Raw genomic sequence first — 21,365 nt, 5'->3', positions numbered from 1 at the left:
CTCCGTTCTCCTCCTCTGGCGGTCTACAGCAGCCCCACAAAGTGCACCAACCTAAAAAGCTGTCGGGGGAACTGTTGGGCAAAAAGCTGGGTTTTTATAGTGAATATGGGTGGAGTGGCCACGCGACAGCGGTGCGCGCTCTAATGACATCATCACGGCCACAGGACCCACACCGCAGCAGAAGTCGGCGATTTGGAGCAGAAGTGGACACCGCCCAAAATCTCCCGCGCTGAATATGGTTGCGGGGGCCAGTCGATTCTGCTGTATGGCCGCCGCAAACCTGCGGTAACGGGCCTTATCGGGACCCTGAATTTCGGCCCCTACATCTTGAAGCAATTTAACAGACAATTGGATGCTGTCATAAGAGTTGCTCGGTTTTACTGGATAGTTAAGCTAAGATGGGCCGAATGGTCTTCCTTCCCTCCATTTATCTGGTGACGACGAACAGATCGATGTTGACAAAACGGGATGGATTCTGCGGCAAAATTAACAGTGAGACTAACAGTGTTCTTAACGTATAAGTCAGACAGCAACTTCCAGCAATCGCACATGTGCAGTTAAATACATAAATCAGGACGTTACTGTCCGAGATGCCCTGCTCCTCCAGAAGCTGTGTGATAGCAGTATCTCGCGGAGAGACTTGCCATCGAAAGACAGGGAACGTCATGAAGTTGCTGTACTTACCTGATCATCATCATCATACTCACTAAGCTCACGGAAAAAGTTAGGGATTATTTATTCCAGTGTAAGTAGCCTTTTAACGGTGTGGTAAATCTTAATTACTGTCAAACAACCTCTCTGTCACTGGAAATTAACTTAAACAAATGTAGAGTCTCATTCCTTCACCTTTTAATTATTGTTGTGGATTTAAAAGAATTAAAAATTTACATTTTTTTTACTTTTTCTTTCAGTCTCTTTTAGCTCTTGCTCTTAATCCAATTTTTCTTTCCCTCTATTTTGATTTCTGTACATAGGATTACATAGCATATACGGCACAGAAACAGGCCATTCAGCCCCACTAGTCCATGACTGCGTTTATGCTCCACTTGAGCCTCCTCCCGGCTTTCTTCATCTAAATCTATCAGCATAACCCTCTATTCCCTTCTGCCTCATATGCTTGTCTAGCCTCCCCTTAAAATGTATCCATACTATTCACTTCAACCACTCCCTGTGGTAGCGAGTTCCACTTTCTTCTGAATTCCAGATTTGATTTCTTGGTGACTATCTTATATTGATGGCCTCTAGTTTTGCTCCTCCCCACAAGTGGAAACACTCTCTCCGTATTTACTCTACCAAAACCTTTCATGGTTTTAAAGACCTCTATTAGGTCACCCCTCCGGTTTCTTTTTTCAAGAGAAAAGAGACTCAACCTGTTCATCCTTTCCTGATAGGTATACCCTTGCATTTCTGGTATCATCCTTGCAAATCTTCTCTGCACCCTCTCCAGTGCCATGTTACAATATAGCAAATAGAATTGTTCGCAGTACTCCAAATGTGATCTAACCAAGGTTCGATACAAGTTTAGCATGACTTCACTACTTTTCAATTCTATACCTCTAGTGCTTGGTTTGCTTTTCTTATTGCCTTGCTAACCTGTGTCGCTACATTTACTGATTTGTGTATTTATACTCTGAGATCCCTTTGCTCCTCTACCTCATATAGATTCTTATTTTCCAAGTAATATGTGAACTCCCTATTTATTTTACCAAAATGTAATACATCTATCTGTGTTGAACTTCATTTGCCAATTATATCCCCATTCTGCACGTTTATTCATGTCCTCCTATAATTTGTTGCAGTCCTCCTCAGTATTGACACTCCCCCCAATTTGGTGTCATCCACAAATTTAGAAATTGTGTTTTTGATTCCAAAGTCTAAATTGTTAATACAAATTGTGAACAACAGTGGTCCCAGCACTGATTCTTGTGAAACACCACTGCCCACCTTCTGCCACTGTGAATAGCACCCCTTTACCCCTACTCTCTGCTTTCTGTCTTGAAGCCAGCTAGCTATCCATTCTGCTTGTCCCCTGACTCTGCATTCTCTGACATTCATTAGTCTATTATGTGGTACCTTAGCGAAGACCTTTTGAAAATCTAGATAAATTACATCTACTGCATTACCCTTGTCTACTCTCTGTTACCTCTTCAAAAAATTCTATTAGGTTGGTCAAGCAAGACTTCCTCTTTTGAAATCCATGTTGACTAATTATTATTATATTTTTGGTGTCTAGATATTCTTCCATTTTCTCCTTTAGTTGGGATTTCATTTTTTTATAATTCCGTGGGCATGTTCCATCTCCCTTCTTAAATTTAGGTATTACGATAGCTATCCACCTGTCCTCTGGCACTACACCCTTTTCTAACAAATTCCTAAATATGCGTAGTAATGTCTCTTCCCTAGATTCTTTTAAAATGCACGGATGTAATCTGTCTAGACCAGGGGTTTTTATCCTCTTTGAGTTTCATTAGTTTATTTAATATATCTCCTCGTTTTATTTTAAATGCAATTATCTCATTACTAATCTCATCATCCCTGATAAATACTGAAGCAAAGTCATTATTTAATATAAAAGCAAAATACTGCTGATGTTAGAATCTGAAATAAAAATAGAAAATGCTGGAAATCTCAACAGGTCAGGTCAGTGGAGAGAAACAGAGTTTCGGGTCAATGACCCTTCGTCAGAACTAGAAAATTTTGAGATGGAACAGATTTTTAAGGAAGTTCAGGGGCACTGAAAGGGGGAGGGAAGGAAAGAACAAAAGGGAAGGTCTGTGATAGGGTGGAAGGCAGAAGAGATTTAAGAGGCAAAAGGAATGATGGGCAAGAATGAGATGGCAATGGCACAATGATAATGATACATTATTTAATATCTCTACCATCTCTCTATCATTGCCTGTGGTATTATCCTGTCCATCTCTCAGTGGCCCTATTCCCATCACAACCTTCCTTTTTTATTTGCGTGCCTGTAAAATATTTTACCACTTTGTTTTATGTTCCTTGATAATTTAATTTCATATTTTCTCTTTGCTTTCCTTATTGTTTATTTGACTTCTCTCCTAATCTCTTCATATTCTCCCTTATCTCGCTCTCCCCACTTGTCTAGGTACTTAATGTATGCCTCTTTCCTTACCCTCAATTTTTCCCTTGTGGCTTTATTCTTTCACGGTGTCTCATTAGTGTTTAGTTTGTTCTTGTTTTTATTGGAATATATTTTTCCTGTACTCTGTTGAATAATATTTTAAATGTTTCCCATTAGTGTTCTATGTCACTATTTGCCAATATTATTGTCAATTTTATTTTCCCAACTTCTATTCTCAGCCCCTCAAAATCAACTTTACTCAAATCTATTATCCTGGTCTTTGTTATGCTTATGTCTTTCTCATTTTTATCATAAAGCAAATTATATTATGGTCACTATTGCCTAGATGTTCCCCTATTTTAACTTCTCATATCTGCTCTGGTTCATTCCCCATTACTAGATCCAATAGCGAATCCTCCCTTGTTGGGCTTTTTACATATCGGGTTAGAAAGTAATCCATGCACATAATAGGTACTCCATTCCCTTATCCCCTTTACCTATCTCTTCTGTCCAGTTAATATCAGGGTAGTTGAAATCCCCATGATTATTATTCTATGTTTTATACTCATTTTCCTAATTTGTCTGCATATTTCTTCCTCCAACTCCCTTCCAGTGTTAGGTGGTCTGTAGACTCCACCTATTAGTGATTGGTCCTTTATTATCTTTTATCTCTATCCGTATGGAATCTATTTTTGTCTTGCTGATAGCGGTGTCACTTTTTTCTACTGCCATTATGTTATCCTTAAAAAGTAAAGCTACTCCACCTCCCCTTTTTCCCTCTCTATCTTTTCTAGATATGTTATACCCTGCAATGTTTAATTCCCAGTCCTGATTTTTCTGTAGCCATGTCTCAGTAATCTCTATTCTGTCCGGTTCCTCACAACGCATAATTGCCTCCAGCTCCCCTGTTTTATTACAGAGAAGATGTGCATTGCTCTATAGGTAGATTAACTCATTTTTAATAGGATTTCCTCTCATTTTATTTTTAACCATCTTTTAAAACTCCTGTTCTATAACTCTATTTATTCTCTGGCCATCAATGTTCTCCATTACTTTAATCTTTCCTATGCTGTCCTTTCCTGTTTTGTTTATATTTAGGCTGTTTTAATTTCTTGTAGATCCCTTCCCCCTTCTTACTAGCCTTTGCCACCTCCCTATTTACCCTTTCTGCTAGGACACGGGTCCCATCCCAGTTCAGGTGGAGCATGTCCCCTCGGTACAGCTCCTTTCTGTCCCAGAACTGGTGCCAGTGTCCCATGAAAAGGAACCCCTCTTTCCCATACCAGACATTTAGCCACGTGTTAATTCTCCTGCTCTGACTGTTTCTCTGCCAATTTGCAAGTGGTTCGAGCAATAATCCAGAGATTATTACCATCAAGTTCCTGCTTTTTAATTTTGCTCCAACTCTTGATACTGTTTCAGCAGGACCTCCTCCATGTTCCTACCTATGTCGTTTGTTACAATGTGGACCACAAAAACTGGATTTACCCCCTCCCATTTCAAATTCCTATCCAACCGCCTTGAGAAATCCCTTACCGTGACAACACACCATTCGGGATTCTCGTTCTTGGCTGCAGAGGACACTAATTATAGAATTCCCCATCACTACCACATTTCTATTCTGCTCTTCCCTCCCCCCACCTCCCCCCCCACGGACAGCCTTCTGAGCCTTGTTCCTCTCCTCCCTGCAGTCTTTCTCCTTGTCCTCACAGGTAGCGAGTACATCGTAGCTGCGTGACCTCCTCCTCAACCTCTCCTAAATCCCCACTACCCAGCTCCCTAACAGTCACACCCTCCCTTTCCTCAACCTGTGCTTTGCTCTGGGGTGTGACTGTATTCTGGGTAAAACTACCCAGAAACTCCTCCCCGTCCCTTATGTCTCTAACTCGCACTCCAGCTCAATGACTCAGCCGGAGTGACCGATGGCAGAGACACTTACTGCAGAGGTGGGAATCTAGGACTGTCTCGCTGTCCACAAATTCCCAAATACTACAGTCCTGACACGTAGCTGTCATCTCTAGACTTCTTCATTTATTTGCTTATTTAACCAGTTACATTTTTAATCAAACAATTATTTGTAGCTATATTAATGAATACGTTTATCAAGTAAAGTTACTATTTAAAAACGTAATAGTTATAGCTCCCCAGGTCTTAGTTTTAAAATAACCTGTAGTACTCACAAACCAATCACCTACCTGCTGTCCTGTGACGTCACTCATTTTTTTTGTCTTTTTAAATCCCTGCTCAGGCCCGCTCCTCATTCCCCCCCATCACCCGCTCAGGTCCGCTGTGTCCCGGGCCCTCTCCTCACTCCCCCACCACCCGCTCAGTCCCGGGCCCTCTCCTCACTCCCCCCCCCCACCCCACCACCCGCTCAGTCCCGGGCCCTCTCCTCACTCCCCCCCCACCCCACCACCCGCTCAGGTCCGCTGTGTCCCGGGCCCTCTCCTCACTCCCCCCCCATCACCCGCTCAGGCCCACTGTGTCCTGGGCCCTCCCCTCACCCGCTCAGGCCCATTGTGTCCTGGGCCCTCTCTGCTCCTGCTCAGGCCCACTGTTTCCTGGGCCCTCCCGTCACCCGCTCAGGCCCACTGTGTCCTGGGCCCGCTCAGGCCCACTGTGTCCTGGGCCCTCCCCTCCCCCGCTCAGGCCCACTGTATCCTGGGCCCGCTCTGTTCCCATTCTTTATGTTGCTGCCGCCGCTCCCACTCGGGTCCGCTGCTTTCACATTCACTATTCTAACTGATACTTCCTGGTTTAGACTTGGTGCTGCTCATTAAAGATTCTTCAATTTGCTTGGTTAAGGAGATGCACAGTCGCTTGCCCTGTTCACACAGGTTTCAGATGCTCTGTAGAGGGTGCTTTACTGTTTGGGTGGTTGGCTGACAGCAACTTCCAGTGCAAGATACCATTAAAATGTCCCCAGGCAAGGGCAAGTTTAATGAATGACTGGCGTTGTTCATTCGCCACAGACTGCAAAATCCGGCCCAATATTTTTCTATGTATTCAAATTCAACAGAGAAAAATGAACAAACAATGGTATAAATCCCATACCCCACAATCTTCCTTTTTAGTTGGATATTAAAGATCCCATGGCACCATTTGAAACAAGCAGGGAGAGGAGGGGAAAAAATTGCAGAGAGACAGAAAAAAGTTATCATTTTCTTCGCACTCAAAGGTAACTATTAAAGATGGATACAAGAGAAAATAAACAAAGGAAAACTCTGCAAGTATCAGAATGATGGCTTATTGGAAGACCTGCAGGTAACCTACACAAAGGAGATCTGGATCACGGTGGTTATCCATACCTCCCACCACAGAGGGTAGCAGCCCATCCTCAGCCAGAGTTTTCAGATCTCTGAACTCTTCCTATTGTACGGGTATCACTCCACTTGCCAACCCTCCGGGATGCTCCTGGAGTCTCCAGGATTTCATCTCCTGGACACTGCTGTCAGCAACCTGGGTGGAAAATCTTAAGGGCGTTAAAAAAAATTACCTGTTTTTTTTTTCATTTTCTTTGGAGACTTTCAGTTGTTAGTTATAAAAATATTGGTGATGGGTTAAAAAGGCTGTTTGACTGACAATCGGGTAACAAAACGCCTGTGCACTTTCCAATTGACATAGGATGGTGACACGCCACAAGGATCAATGGTGGGAGTGTGGGGTCAGGGTGGTTGAGGGGCCGTGAGGTCAGGTGATGAAATCGACTGGTATACATCCAATTAGCTCTTGGCAACCCTACATTCAGTGCTGAAGCTGCCCTTACCTTCTGAAGCAGCGCCACCAATCCACTGGACCAGGTAGAGGGGTAGTTTATGCTGACAGAGTTGAACATGTGAAGGGCCTCGTTAACAGAAGTGCTGGAACGGATTTCATACGGTCTCTGCAAAAGGATATAAATCTTGTCTGTTTATATATCGCTAAATATCAGAGGCAGCCATCTTCCGAAGGTTTGCTTTCATTGTTTAAATAGCAACATCATTTCTAAGTCAATATAATTATTTCATTATCTTTTGAATTTAAATTCAATTTTATAGTTAAAAAAAATGAGAAAAGTAAAAAGGAAAGTAAAGGGGTCTGTTTGACTAAAATAGTAAAGAAGAGCTTTATGTTGGCTCAGTAGGTTAATGCACCATGGGGTGTGGGATTAGACCATAGCCCTCCCCCCACCCCACACACAGTCAATAAGTCTGCTGACTCCCACTGTCTTGGCTGTTTGGGCAAGGTACCAAGTGCTGCCAGTGTCCATACACCAGGACCCCAGCACGAGCCACCAATTTTAGGAAGATAAGGTTGCGGAAATGGTCGATATTTTTGCATCTGCAGGGTTCCCCAGTGGATGAGTGGGCTTACTCGGAGGCAACTGAAACCCTGAGGTCTCGAGTCCAATCCCTGGGGGGGGAACACTACTCGCTGATGTCAGCCAAGGTAGAGGCCATGAAACGCAAATAGCCCGCTGACGCTTGTAGTCACGGCTCATATTTGAATAAAATCACCAGGCAGCAAATGGCAGATTTAGAACCATAGCCAGCAAGGAAACAGTTCCTTGGGGAGGGGAGGGAAGGGATGGGGTGAAAATTAGCAAGGGAAAAAAATGATAATGCAGTCTGATCCTTAGACTCAGTGACAGATTGTGTAGGACAAGGTGTTTGTATGAGTGCACTGAATGAGAGCCTTGGGCACGTGTACCTGTCCTTTGAGGAGCTCGTAGGCTGTGATTCCGAGAGACCACCAGTCCACAGCAAAGAGATAGCCAGTACATCCATTTACAAATGGGTGAAATATTTCTGGAGCTGGGGGAAGAGAATAAAAAAGTACAATTAATATTGTAGCATTTCATTACAATGAATACTCTTTGTTCATTAGCGCAGGTAGAAAATAAGCATGGCTTTCCCCCCATGTCCTGTGTGAAGATTCTCCCAGTCTGGAGAACATTTTCAGAGAGAAAGATTGAAGAAAAATACAAACTGGCAGCAGTGTAAATACAGACTCTTTTGATCACTTTACACTTCCAGCCAGAATAGCTGCTCCATAGCTGGTCTGAAAAGTTCCCAGGAGTTTCCAACATCTGCTCTTCCCTACTCAGGGGAGAAGGGGTAGATCACATGATCACAACTATTCCTGGATTAATCTTTGAGGGGTTGCTATCGGTGACACCATACGAGGCTGGAAAAGGCCATTGCAGTCCATCTGCCCAGTAACAAAAGTTCAAATAATGCGTCAACTTGGAATTTTCTCATTAAAATCTCTGCATTTTCTTGGTTGTTTTGTGGCAGTAAGTTAGGAAGCACAGAGCAGTGGTGTGTTCTGCCGCAACACCACCTCACAAAAAGGTCCGCCTTTAGTTTCCTCCCAGGGACCCGTCAGTCAACTTGGCCACTCAGCCAGAATCTGCCCCACTGCGTGTAAATATCTGCGGGTGGCTGAGCTCTTTGAACCTCCACCATTTTGTTCAGTTTCTGCCTTTACACCTGCCTCCGCCCCCTAGGAAACAGCGCCACTACATAAGTGGCTTTAAGAAGAGCATGTCGGTGACCCAGAGGCAGCTTGTTGTCCGAGAATGCACTACTAACTTGCAGCTTTCTCAAAAAGTAGGACAGTGATTTCTTTTGACGTTCCTGTTCTCCTGTGAATTATAGTGAGAAAATCAGAAGATCTTTAACCCTTTGTTATGTCTGTAATGCACTCATGAATGACTCCACGAGGCAATGTGTTGTACTCAAACTGTAGGGACCTTGTAACTCCAGAGTATGGCAGTCGCATGGTGGCTACCCTTTTATACAGCTCCTGCCGCCAGGTCAGGAAACCCCAGTCTCCACCAGTTGCACCCTCTAGTGGTGCCAGAATAGTATATACACAGTGTAAACCTTATTGATAGTACATCAGGTAAACAAGTTTCCATCTTATGCATCTATACAGTGACAACACAGAAAGTATATCTATAGTTTGCATATATAACAGAGAATATCTGTGTTTCTTTGTTTTGAAGAGAAGGATGACGAGGGTGTGAAAGAGGCAAATTTTGATGAGACGAGAGTGTGACATACCATAAACGTCCAAATCACCTATCCTCCCAGCCTGTCAATGCAGTAGCCAGTCACCCTTCCCCTCCAGAGGGTACTGGGGAATTATGCTGGCTGCTAGTCAAAGCCTTGCAGCCTACATCACCAAGGAGCCAATCATTATCTGTGGCTACTAAAGTGACCACTGCATTGCATCTTTTGCTATTGCTTCCTTCCAGGAAACCTGAGGTGATGTTTCTCACAAATCAAGCAGCTGTGCACCATCGCATAAATGGAATGTTTCATTCAGGCAGATTTCTAAATTTAACAATTTTCAATCAACTCTTCTAAACAAATAGATAAAGTCCTCAACTGAACTAGCTGGGTTCCCACAAGTACAGGGTGCCATTGGCTGCAGTCATAGACCTGGTAGCCCCCTAGGAAAACCCCTAAAGCTCATCAATCAGAAGAGCTTCCATTTCAATAACATGCAAGTAGTGTTTGGTGCCAATCACGTAACATATATGACAATGCCCCCTAGCCAGAGGAGGTCAGAAGGATGGATGTGTCTTCGATCCTCCTGATGCCTTATTGACACTTTCTCACTTTGTCAGTCAACAATGATGAGCCAATGATATCTCCTATTGTCATGGCTGATGACTGTTATAAGGCATCCACACACAGAAGGAGCAACTTGGAACAAATAGTATTGTTATTCAGCAGACGATAGGGATATTGAAGGCTCGTTTCAGCTCCCTTAACAAATCTGGTGATGCCCTGCAATGCAGCCTGGCAAGGGTCTTAGGAGTCCATAGAATAATGAACGATACAGCACAGAAGGAGGCCATTCGGCCCATTGTGACTGTGCTGGCTCTGTGAAAGAGCTATCCAATGAATCCACTCTCCTGCCCTTTCCACATAACTCTGCAAATGTTGCTACTTCAAGTATTTATCCAATTCCCTTTTGAAAATTATTATTGAATCTGCTTCCACCATCCTTTCAGACAGTGCATTCCAGATCATTACAACTCACTGCGTAAGCATTTCTTTCCTCATGTCGCCTCTGGTTCTTTTGCCAATTACCTTAAATCTGCATCCTCTGGTTACCAACCCTTTGCCAGTGGAAACAATTTCTCCTTATTTGCTCTATCAAAACCCTTCATCACTTTAAATCACCCTTAACCTTCTCTGCTCTAAGGAGACCAACCCCAGTTTCTCCAGTCTCTCCATGTAAGTGAAGTCCCTCATCCCTGGTACCATTCGAGTTAATCTCCTCTGCACCCTCTCTAAGGCCTTGACATCCTTCCTAAAGTGTGGTGCCCAGAATTGGCCATAATACTCTAGCTGGGATCTAACCAGTGTTTTATAGAGGTTGAGCATAAGTTCCTTCCTTTTGTATTCCATGGGGCCAAAATTGATGGCCTTACCACCCATTGCTGCCGAGAGCCGCTGACATTCCTCCTCGGGTTCCGCCCTGTGCCAGTTTGCACTTGGGCTGGAGCGGACGGGAGAGGAGAACTGCCGGGAACCGCCCACTGACGTGTGGCCGGCCAAGTAGTGCAGGTGGCCTCCTGCCCGCCGAGATGCCAGGTTGGTGTGGGTGGGAGTCGGCACCAGAACGGGGAAGGACCGCTGCGAGGAGGCTGGTCTATCCCGACGGTAGGTATGAAGACCTGCAAGAAAAGGTTAGTAAACATTTTAAAATTTGTTTCTTTACAGCGACTTACCTGGATGGGGTCCCCTGAAGGTGTTCCAATGTTTTTTTAAATGATTTTTATTTCTAGCTGTTCGACCCTCCCTGGGCCCGACTCCATCCTCAGCGGCACTTGGGCGGCAAGAGCCTTCGCCACCGAGAATGAGACCTGCCACCCAGATTGACGGCGTAAGTCCCTCTTTTGCCGCCGGGCACCCTTTCAAAGGACTTTTTGCCGAAGCTCCTGCCAAAAGCACCATCAGGTATCTCTGCGGCCATCGGCGATCCTTTGGGCAGCACTTAGGTGGCCCTTGCCCTTCACCAATTTCGGCCCCCATGCCTCTATTTATAAAGCCGACGATCCCGTATGCCTTTTTAACCGATTTCTCAACTTGTCCTGCCATCTTCAAAGAGTTGTTTTCATACACCCCCATGTTCCTCTGTTCCTGCACCCCCTTTAAAATTGTATCCTTTAGTTTATATTGTCTTTCCTCATTCTTCATACCAAAATGAATCACTTCGCACTTCTCTGTGTTTAATTTCATCTGCCACGTGGCAACCCATTTCACCAGCCTGTCTATTGTTCTCCTGAAGTGTGTTACTATCCTCCTCACTGTTTATTATATTTTCGAGTTTCGTGTCATCTGCAAACTTTGAAATTATGCCCTCTATATCCAAGTCTAGGTCACTGAGATATTAAAAAGATCAGTGGTCCCAATACTGACCCCTGGGGACACCACTGTACATTTCCTTCCCGTCTAAAAAACAACCACTCACCACTACTGTCTGCTTCGTGTACCTTAAGCCAATTTTATCTCCACACAGCCACTGCCCCTTTAATCCCATGGGCTTCAATTTTGCTAACCGGTCTATTATATTATTATTTTATCAACCACCTTTTGAAAGTTCATATACACAACATCAACTGCACTACCCTCCACCTGCCCTCCCAGGAGATTTTCAGGATCTTGCGGAGACATCGCTGGTGATATATCTCCAGCGACTTGAGGTGTTTTCTGTACATCGTCCATGCCTCTGAGCCATACAGGAGGGCGGGTATTACTACAGCCCTGTAGACCATGAGCATGGTGGTAGATTTGAGGGCTTGGTCTTCGAACACTCTTTTCCTCAGGAGGCTGAAGGCTGCACTGATGCATTGGAGGCGGTGTTGAATCTCTGCATCAATGTCTACTTTGTTGATAAGAGGCTCCCGAAGTATGGGAAATGGTCCACGTTGTCGAGGACCATGCCGTGGATCTTGATGACTGGGGGGGCAGTGCTGTGCGGCGAGGACAGGCTGGTGGAGGACCTTTGTCTTACAGATGTTAAGTGTAAGGCCCATGCTTTCATATGCCTCGGTGATTGTTAGCGTTTTACATAATGCATCACTTTGCAATTTACAAAGCAGATGAGGATGAAGAATAGGAAGAAGAAACTAGCCCTCCATCACCATATTGTGAGGAGTCTGCATAGAAGGGAGAAGTGGTGTCTGCAGCATTGCGTGCAGCGCAAGAGAGGGGGAGAGAGAGAGAGAGAGGAGGCAACACAAAATAAACAGCAACTTTAAATAAATGTTACTCAAGAAACACATTCTTTATTTTTTCTTGGATGTGGGCAACACTGGTTCGGCAGTAATTATTGCCCATTACCCTGACAGAATTAGGAGTCAACCACATCATGTGATACTAGGTGTGATGTAGGCCAGACTGGGTAGTTGGAAGGACTATAGTGAAGCTTTGGGTTATTAGCAACACTGTAGTAGTTCCAATTAATTTCCTGGTGCTAGGCCTCAAATGGCCACATTTATTAAATTCAATCTTACAGGTTAACCAGTCAGAACACAAATCTGCAATTTCAACCACTCTTTACCATTGTGCCTACCCCTTCTGCCTAATACCAACAACTTGCAACTATATAGCACCTGAAACATAGTAAAACTTAGTATTTCCTTACTAACTTGAAGCTCCAATCTTTTACTACATAGTGCTCCCTGTGCAACAGAATGTCGAGGGGTGAGTGGCCGAGACATTTCTGCTGGAGCCTTCAAGGACTGAGGAGACTCACATTCATCTCAACAATGCTGATGTCCTTGCAGAACCTGCCTCCAGCTGCTTCTCTCTTGTGACTGCCATGGGTTCCAAGTCTTGGCCTGAAGCTCCTTTTTATGCTGCCACTAGAGGGGGCCAGAAGGACGGCACTTCATCGACACTGTCCTGAGAGGCAACCGTGTCTGTTATCACTCTTTGAAGCTCAGTGGCGTTGGGCACAAATTCACTTGGACTTATGGTGCGCTGAAGAACAGATGTAGTGTTCCAGTGAAGACCTGGAAGTGATGGGAAATGCTGCTGTTGAGGCTGACTCACAAAGTATCTATGGAAAAAGTTGTAGCTGCCATTCCAGAAGCCTCAATGATCCTTAGATCCTCCTCCAGATGCCTTGTTGCTGCAGATATCCCGTGGGCTGTTGCACACTCCAGCGTGGTCAGCATGGCCTTGCACACTTCCTTCATGGAGCTACAGATGCAGTTAGTGGACTTGCCCAACTTACACACCATCTCCACCTCATGTGCATGGAATCGGTCCCCACCGCCCAAGACCAATGCTCCTGTATCATTGTCTGCTCAGAAACTGAGCCTCGGAGATTAGGATCCTGAGACTTCTCAGCTGAGGGCAGTTGTTTCTCCACCCTCCGGTGAACAATTTCCACTCCTTCTGCTAACTTGCGCTTGATTCTTGACACACAGATCTTCCCTCTCATTTTCTAACTATCTCTTTCCAAGTGGGTGCCTCTAGACTGGTCCTCAGGTAAGTAACATGCCATGATATAGTAAGCAGACAGACAATATTGGGAAGAGTGTGAACAGACAGACAGACAGATAGACAGACAATGGGAGCAATCACCCAGCATCAGGAGCCCTAGGCAAGATTGGAGAGAATGGGAGCAGCATATTGGGAGTTCCCGAGCAGTTTGAGGAAGAGCAGGAGCAGCCACCAACATTGGGAGTTGTAGCCTGCACAGGGAAAAGTGCAATTAGCCAATCAGAGAAGAGAAGCTGCCAGCCATCAGGAAAGGCAGATCGAGCAGTGGACTTCTCACTCTGCACTGGGGACTATGAGAGCCGCCTGCCAGCAAACTAACATTGGGTGCTAGCCTTGCATTCCCACACGCTGGCATTAATGTTCCAGATGGTGCTTTTAATTAAACAAAATCAGTTTTTAATTAAAATCTGCACCTGAGAGGAAGAGAATATTTCTCTGAATATTTCATTGCATGAATTAGCTTCATATAGCGGAGATATTTGGTATGCCGCAATAGTTTTGCAACAGACAAAACACCACAGCAACTTTAACAATGAATATCACAGTTCAAGTCAGGTTTGCCCACTGGAATTTGTCTCTGTCCAGTCCGTGAGGTGGGCCTGTGAACATCACATCCTGATATAATTGCATCTCACGAGGAGGGAGTCAGGGAACTACCGAACAAGCTCACCTCTAAATCAGCACATTTGTAAATCACGACACACTGAATCCGTTCAGTGCATTTAAAAGGTCACTAGCGAAGGTCAGCGCCCACTGACAGAACATAAGAATGAACTGCTGCAGGGCAGGTTGAGGTCATGACCTTTATACTCACGGGTGCTGCTGACAATGCAATATCTGCAGTCAACACCGTCAGCCCCCTCATCTCCAAGGGTACTGGCACCCTATCCTGTCTCACGGCCAAAGTAAGTGTGGCTTCAGCTAAATAAGGAGCCAATGATGCTCAGTGAATCAGGTGCCAGCCACGTCTATGCTGAAATTAGCTTACCTCTCATGATAAAGCGAAGTCCGGCTGTTGGAATATTTAAGTGGCATTCCCAGCACATGGGGAATGACGCATCTGGAGCACCGTGTGGGATGGACATTACAGCCACTTATAGCTGCTCTGCTGGGGGATTTACGTCCTGCTCGTTGAGGGCCGCAGAAAGATGCTGCATATTTTAGGGAAAGGGCCGCCCATTAGAAGAATCCATCCTGCCCCCCCCTCCCCACTCCCCCGGATCTACTTCAAAATTTCAGTCATATTACGGGAGAGGCCTTAGTGAGCCTTGTGCACATTTTGTGTACAGTAAGCTTTCAGGGTACTGCATGAGGGACACAACAGGGGTGCAAGGTAGGCCTTCGATCCCCAAACCCACTAATACATCCAATGCAGCATCCAATGTAGTGGGCGGCAGCTGTCACATTACCAGAGATATGATTCTTTTACATGGCTACAGGTCCTCCTTTACCTGTTACATGAATACCAATGACTTACTCAGAAATCCCATTCAAACAAAACCTCCACTTTCCATTACTATTCCCGCCCCATAAATGTAGCAACCCTCTCAAGACTATTTATATAATAACAATTCTTCATCTTTATGTGTTGTGCCGATTTTTATTTAAAGACATTACATTGGCACAAAGGCATTACTCCAATTATGGCCTCTTGCGCAACCCGATTTTAATCGCTCCACCATTGGTGGCCGTGCCTTCACCTGCCTCGGCTCTAAGCTCTGGAATTCCCTTGCTAAACCTCTCCGCCTCTCTCTCCTCCATTAAGACGCTCCTTAAACTTATCTCTATGACCAAGCCTTTGGTCACATGTCCTAATATCTCCTTATGTAGCTCGCTGTTCAATTTTGTTTGATCTCTTCCTTCTTAGGTAATCCTCTGGAGTCGAGGATGACTTACTTCCACACTAATATGAGTTCTAAGGTGACTGATGAGTCCAATGCATGACCTACAGTCTGTCATAGGTGGGGCAGACGGTGGTTGGAGGGACGGGTGGGTGGGTGGGTTGCTTGATTTGTCGTACACTCCTTCCGCTGTTTGTACTTGGTTTCCGCGTGCTCCCGGCGAAGAGACTCAAGGTGTTCGGTGCTTTCTCGGATGCTTCTACTCCACTTTGAGCGGTCTTGGTCCAGGGATTCCCAGGTGTCGGTGGGGATGTTGCATTTTTTCAAGGAGGCTTTGAGGGTGTCCTTGAAGCATTTTCTCTGCCTTCCTGGGACTTGCTTGCCGTGATGTAGCTCCGAGTAGAGTGCTTGTTTCGGGATTCTAATATCGAGCATGCGGACAATGTGGCCCATCCATCGGAGCTGATTTTGTGGAGGCAGCATTGGTGGTACTTCTCCAGTGTTTTGAGGTACCTACTGTACATAGTCCATGTCTCTGAAGTGCATAGGAGGGCAGGTATCACTACTGCTCGGTATACCATGAGCTTGGTGCTGGGTTTAAGATCCTGGTCTTCAAACGCTCTTTTCCTCAGGTGGCCAAAGGCTGCACAGGCACACTGAAGGTGGTATTGTTCTTCATCATCGATGTCTGTCCTTGCTGATAGGCTCCCAAGATATGGGAAGTGGTACACATTGTCCAAGGTCTCGTCATGGATCTTGATAATCGGGGAGCAGTACTGTGTGGCAGGGGTAGGTTGGGAGAGAACCTTTGTCTTACTGATGTTTAATGCAAGGCCCAGACTCTTGTACGCTTCAGTGAAGTGTCAACGATGGTTTGGAGTTCAGACTCCGAGTGTGCACAAACGCAAGCGTTGTCTGCTTACTTTAATTCAATGACAGAGGTTGGAACAACCTTGGATCTGGATTGGAGGCGACAGAAGTTGAACAATTTCCCGCTTGTCCTGTAGATTAACTCCACTCCAGCGGGGAGCTTGTTAAAGGTGTGATGCAGCATTGCAGCGAGGCAGATTGAGAAGAGCTTTGGTGCGATGACGCAGCCTTGCTTGACCATGGTCTGCACTTGTATTGGATTTGTGGTGGATCTGTTGGCAAGAATCACGGTTTGCATGTCATTGTGAAGCAGGCGGAGGATGGTGACACATTATTTTGGACAGCCGAATTTGAGAAGGACACTCCATAATCCCTCGGGGTTGACTGAGTTGAAGATAACACTGCTGTGAAGTACCTGAGGGTGTTTATCATCCATGGCAAGTTTTACTATGTTAAAAGTGCTATATAAATGCGTTGATTTGTTGCTGTTGCTTCTCAATAATGAATGATCATCTTTAATATAGCTTTTACTTTTATACAGCAAAATATTGGTAATTTTCTTACGAAACAATCACTTCCGAACTGACCAAAGTATCATAAACTGGTGTCAGCACTTCTAGTCCTGAGTGCAGGTGGAAGAAACCTAAGGGTGACTTCAAATCTGAGTTTGAAACATTGCTGTATTTTTTTCAGTTGCCACTGAAGCACAATCATTAGGTGAGTGAGCTGCTTGAAATTTGTGCTCTCTTCCTGCTTAGGTGTCGGCTGGGGCACAGTGGGTAGCACTCTGGTCTCTGATCAGCAGGTTGTGGGTTTGCGTCTCACTCCAAAGACTTGAGCACATAATCCAGGCTGACACTCCCAGTGCAGTGCTGAGGGAGTGCTGCACTGGCGGAGGTGCTGTCTTTCGGCCCTGTCTGCCCTCTCAGGTTAACGCCAAAGATCCCATGGCACTATTTTGAAGAACAATAAACGAGTTCTCCCCGGTGTCCCAGTCAATATTTATCCCTCAACCAACATCGCACCAAACTTGGTCATTACCGCAGTGCTGTTTGTGGGATCTTTCTGTGCGCAAATTAGCTGCCACGTTTGCTATGTTACAATAGTGACGAGACTTCAAAAGTATTTCATTGGTTGCAAAGCACTTTGGACGTACTGAGGCCGTGAAAGGCGCTATAGAAATGCAAGTTCTTTCTTACTTAATGGCAATCAGCCTATCCACAGGTTCCTGTACTTACCCATGTATGGCTTTGTGCCTGCAATAGAAGTAGCCTGCTTCTCCTCCTTCACAAGTGCTGCGATGTTGAAGTCAGTGACATGCACATGCCCTAGAATGTTTCAGCAAGAAGAAAGAAACACAGAAGATCAATACGCTATCAAATTACATTTATTAAAGCTGGCGATATAGCACTCTGATCCCAGCATTTTCACTGCGCCTCTCAACAAGGCCTACTGGAAACTACCAGAGCAAGCCTGGATCTGATGTATCTGAGTCCCAGCCTGATCTGTGGCCCTTCCACACATTCCCACCGGTCTTATGGTAGGAGTGCGCAACAAAGCCCATGGATTTTTGGCCCCTTTAAGTCCTACTTATATTATTTAAATTATATTCCACAACACAATACTAATGACATTATCGCCCTTCCCTATCTCTGTAACCATCTTCAGCCCTACAAGCCTCTGAATGATTAGCGCTCCTCCAATTCTGGCCTCTTGCACATCCCTGATGTCCACTGTTCCATCAATGACGGCAGTGCCTTCAGCTGCTGAGGCTTTAAGCTCTGGAATTCCCCCCCTTCAAACCTCTCTACCTCTCCTCCATTAAAACCACTCCTTAAAACCTACATCTTTGACCAAATGTTTGGTCATCTGTTTTAATATCTCCTTCTGTGGCTTAGTGTCCAACTTATTTCTGACAATCCTGCTGTGAGGCGTCTTGGGGCAGTTTAGTACATTAAAGGGGCTATATAAAAGCAAGTTGTTGTTGTTTAAAGGGCATAACAAATTAAACAGTAATGAAAATGTAAAAGATTGCTATTTTCAACTGCTTTTGGCAGGATGCATCAGGTGTTGAAAGGAAACAAAAATCAGCAAAATAAATGATTATGATAATGCTGACACTCACATTTCAATAATACTGTTGAAAATATTCTCATCACAGCAAGATTAAATTTGCTGGTCCTGCACGCTCATAACTCCAAATGATTAGTTTAACATAAATTACATGTGCCTAGAGGCACTGAAAACTGCTCAGGTGTGTTTTTAATGGTGCGGTCTGCAAATCATATTCACATCACAATTCCTGAGTCAGTTGTATGTCAATCTTTGCACTGAGAACCACATGCATCATCAAACTGCCGTAGTATGCTGTAGTTACCTCTGCCCAATGTGCCCAGAGAAGGCAGGGGTGGTCGAGTCTGCTCTCCAATGGACTGTGAAATTAATTTTGCTTCCTTTGTTTAAATGTTTCAGCTAAGTGGTGCGGGGGGAACAAAATAACTGACACAGCCCCGTGGAGTGTGCAGACTGCAGACTGCTACCAGTTGCCGATGTCAGTGGCAATTATCGGATTGTATGCAAATTTAAAAAAAATCTCCATCATGTTTACTGACGTATGCAAATGAGCTGTGAGGCTGTCCTCCCACTGCAGGGTTTACCCAAGGCCCGATGCTACAGAAGAATTTGATGTGGCAGAGTGTTACTCCATCATGCAATTAGTGCAAAGGAAGCCTTAGTCTTCTACTGCCCTGCAGCTACAGTTCTAACCTGATGCTACCAATTGACCTTCGCCAATACTCATGAATCAAAGTAAGCTGTAAACTGTTCCTACATGACAACAGTGATTACATTTCAAAAAGCATTTCAGTGGCTTTAAAGCACTTTGGGATGTCCTGGGGGTGTGAAAGGTGCTAAATGAATACATCTTATTTTAAGGGGCAAGTTTAGTCTCATTAATAGCTTTGTTGCTAAATGAACTGCCCCATTGTAATTCAGACTAGGAAGGGGGCAGGTTCGATCCCGTATCTGCTCTGAGATAAATTATCTCAGCTAGAGTAGAGAGAGTAGGCAGAGAGAGCAAAAATCAACCAGGGTTCCCAGTCCAATTCACTTTCGAGGATGGCCGCTGGAAAGTGGACATCCGGCGAAGATAAGATCAGGGATTGCTGTGAAATCCTCCATGCTGGAGCAGTCTTCCAGTATGCATTGTCGAGACTTGTCACAAAAAATGTTCACTTGGGGGAGATAACAGAGGGCTGAGGTACAATAAACCAGAGCTCTGGAGCCACAACCCTGCACTGCCAACCAAAACCCAGAAACACAACCCTACACAGTCAACTAAAACCCATGGACCAGAGCCCTGCACTGCCAACCAAACCCTGCATAATCCTTGCAACCAGAACTTTACATAGTCAACCATAGCCCTGGATCCATAACCCTGTACAGTCAACCCTAACCTTGAGCAGTCAGTCGAGGAGGCGGGAGCTCGGAGCAGCGCGAGTCCGGGGTCGGCGAGAGGCCTATAAAGGCCAGTGGGAGTCAGGCAGTTCGAGCAGTCAGTCGAGGAGGCTGGAGCTCGCAGCAGCGCGAGTCCGGGGTCGGCGAGAGGCCGATAAAGGCCAGCGGGAGTCAGGCAGTTCGAGCAGTCAGTCGAGGAGGCGGGAGCTCGGTCACGTGATATGCTCCTCCTGTACCATGTGGGAACTTCCGGTGTCCCTGACGACTACATCTGCGGGAAGTGTATCCGCATCCAGCTTCTGACGGACCGCGTTGCGGAATTGGAGCTGAGGGTGGATTCACTCTGGAGCATCCACGATGCGGGGAATGACGTGAGTAGCACGTGTAGCGAGTTGGTCTTACCGCAGGAGAAGGGTCCACAGCCAGTTGGGAATGGAGACCATCAGGAAGAGTAGTGCAAGGAAGGTAGTGCAGGGGTCCCCTGTGGTCATCCCCTTGCAAAATAGATACACTGCTTTGAGTACTGTTGAGGGGGATGACTCATCAGGGGAGGGCAGCAGCAGCCAAGTTCATGGCACCATGGCTGGCTCTGTTGCACAGGAGGGCAGGAAAAAGAGTGGGAGAGCGATAGTAACAGGGGATTCAATTGTGAGGGGAATAGATAGGCGTTTCTGCGGCTGCAACCGAGACTCCAGGATGGTATGTTGCCTCCTTGGTACAAGGGTCAAGGATGTCTCAGAGCGGGTGCAGGACATTCTAAAAAGGGAGGGAGAACAACCAGTTGTCGTGGTGCACATTGGTACCAACGACATAGGTAAAAAAAAGGAAGAGGTCCTACAAAACGAATTTAAGGAGCTAGGAGCTAAATTAAAAAGTAGGACCTCAAAAGTAGTAATCTCGGGATTGCTACCAGTGCCACGTGCTAGTCAGAGTAGGAATCGCAGGATAGCGCAGATGAATACGTGGCTTGAGCAGTGGTGCAGCAGGGAGGGTTTCAAATTCCTGGGGCATTCGAACCGGTTCTGGGGGAGGTGGGACCAGTACAAACCAGACGGTCTGCACCTGGACAGGACCGGAACCAATGTCCTAGGGGGAGTGTTTGCGAGTAATGTTGGAGAGGAGTTAAACTAATATAGCAGGGGGATGGGAACCAATGCAGGGAGACAGAGGGAAACAAAAAGGAGACAAAAGCAAAAGACAGAAAGGAGATGAGGAAAAGTGAAGGGCAGAGAAACCCAAGGCAAAGAACAAAAAGGGCCACTGTACAGCAAAATTCTAAAAGGACAAAGGGTGTTAAAAAAACAAGCCTGAAGGCTTTGTGTCTTAATGCAAGGAGTATCCGTAATAAGGTGGATGAATTAACTATGCAAATAGATGTTAACAAATATGATGTGATTGGGATTACAGAGACGTGACTCCAGGATGATCAGGGCTGGGAACTCAACATCCAGGGATATTCAACATTCAGGAAGGATAGAATAAAAGGAAAAGGAGGTGGGGTAGCATTGCTGGTTAAAGAGGAGATTAATGCAATAGTTAGGAAGGACATTAGCTTGGATGATGTGGAATCTATATGGGTAGAGCTGCAGAACACCAAAGGGC

The 21,365-nt window shown here is 45.4% G+C and overlaps 1 protein-coding gene across 1 annotated transcript in view; it reads right to left on the bottom strand.

The window, feature by feature from the left end:
* The window catches only part of LOC139263073 (serine/threonine-protein kinase 32A-like), a 439,178-nt gene that overhangs the window by 72,672 nt on the left and 345,141 nt on the right, over positions 1–21,365 (bottom strand). The window contains 3 exon segments of the mRNA XM_070878611.1: positions 6,849–6,965; positions 7,772–7,875; positions 17,546–17,635. Of these exon segments, the coding sequence (XP_070734712.1) occupies positions 6,849–6,965; positions 7,772–7,875; positions 17,546–17,635 (311 nt within the window).

This window comes from Pristiophorus japonicus, chromosome 4, assembly GCF_044704955.1.
Source record: "Pristiophorus japonicus isolate sPriJap1 chromosome 4, sPriJap1.hap1, whole genome shotgun sequence".
In the NCBI taxonomy this organism is placed as follows: domain Eukaryota; kingdom Metazoa; phylum Chordata; class Chondrichthyes; family Pristiophoridae; genus Pristiophorus; species Pristiophorus japonicus.
The sequence above is the reverse complement of the archived record's forward strand: the minus strand, read 5'-3'. Positions and strand labels throughout refer to the sequence as shown.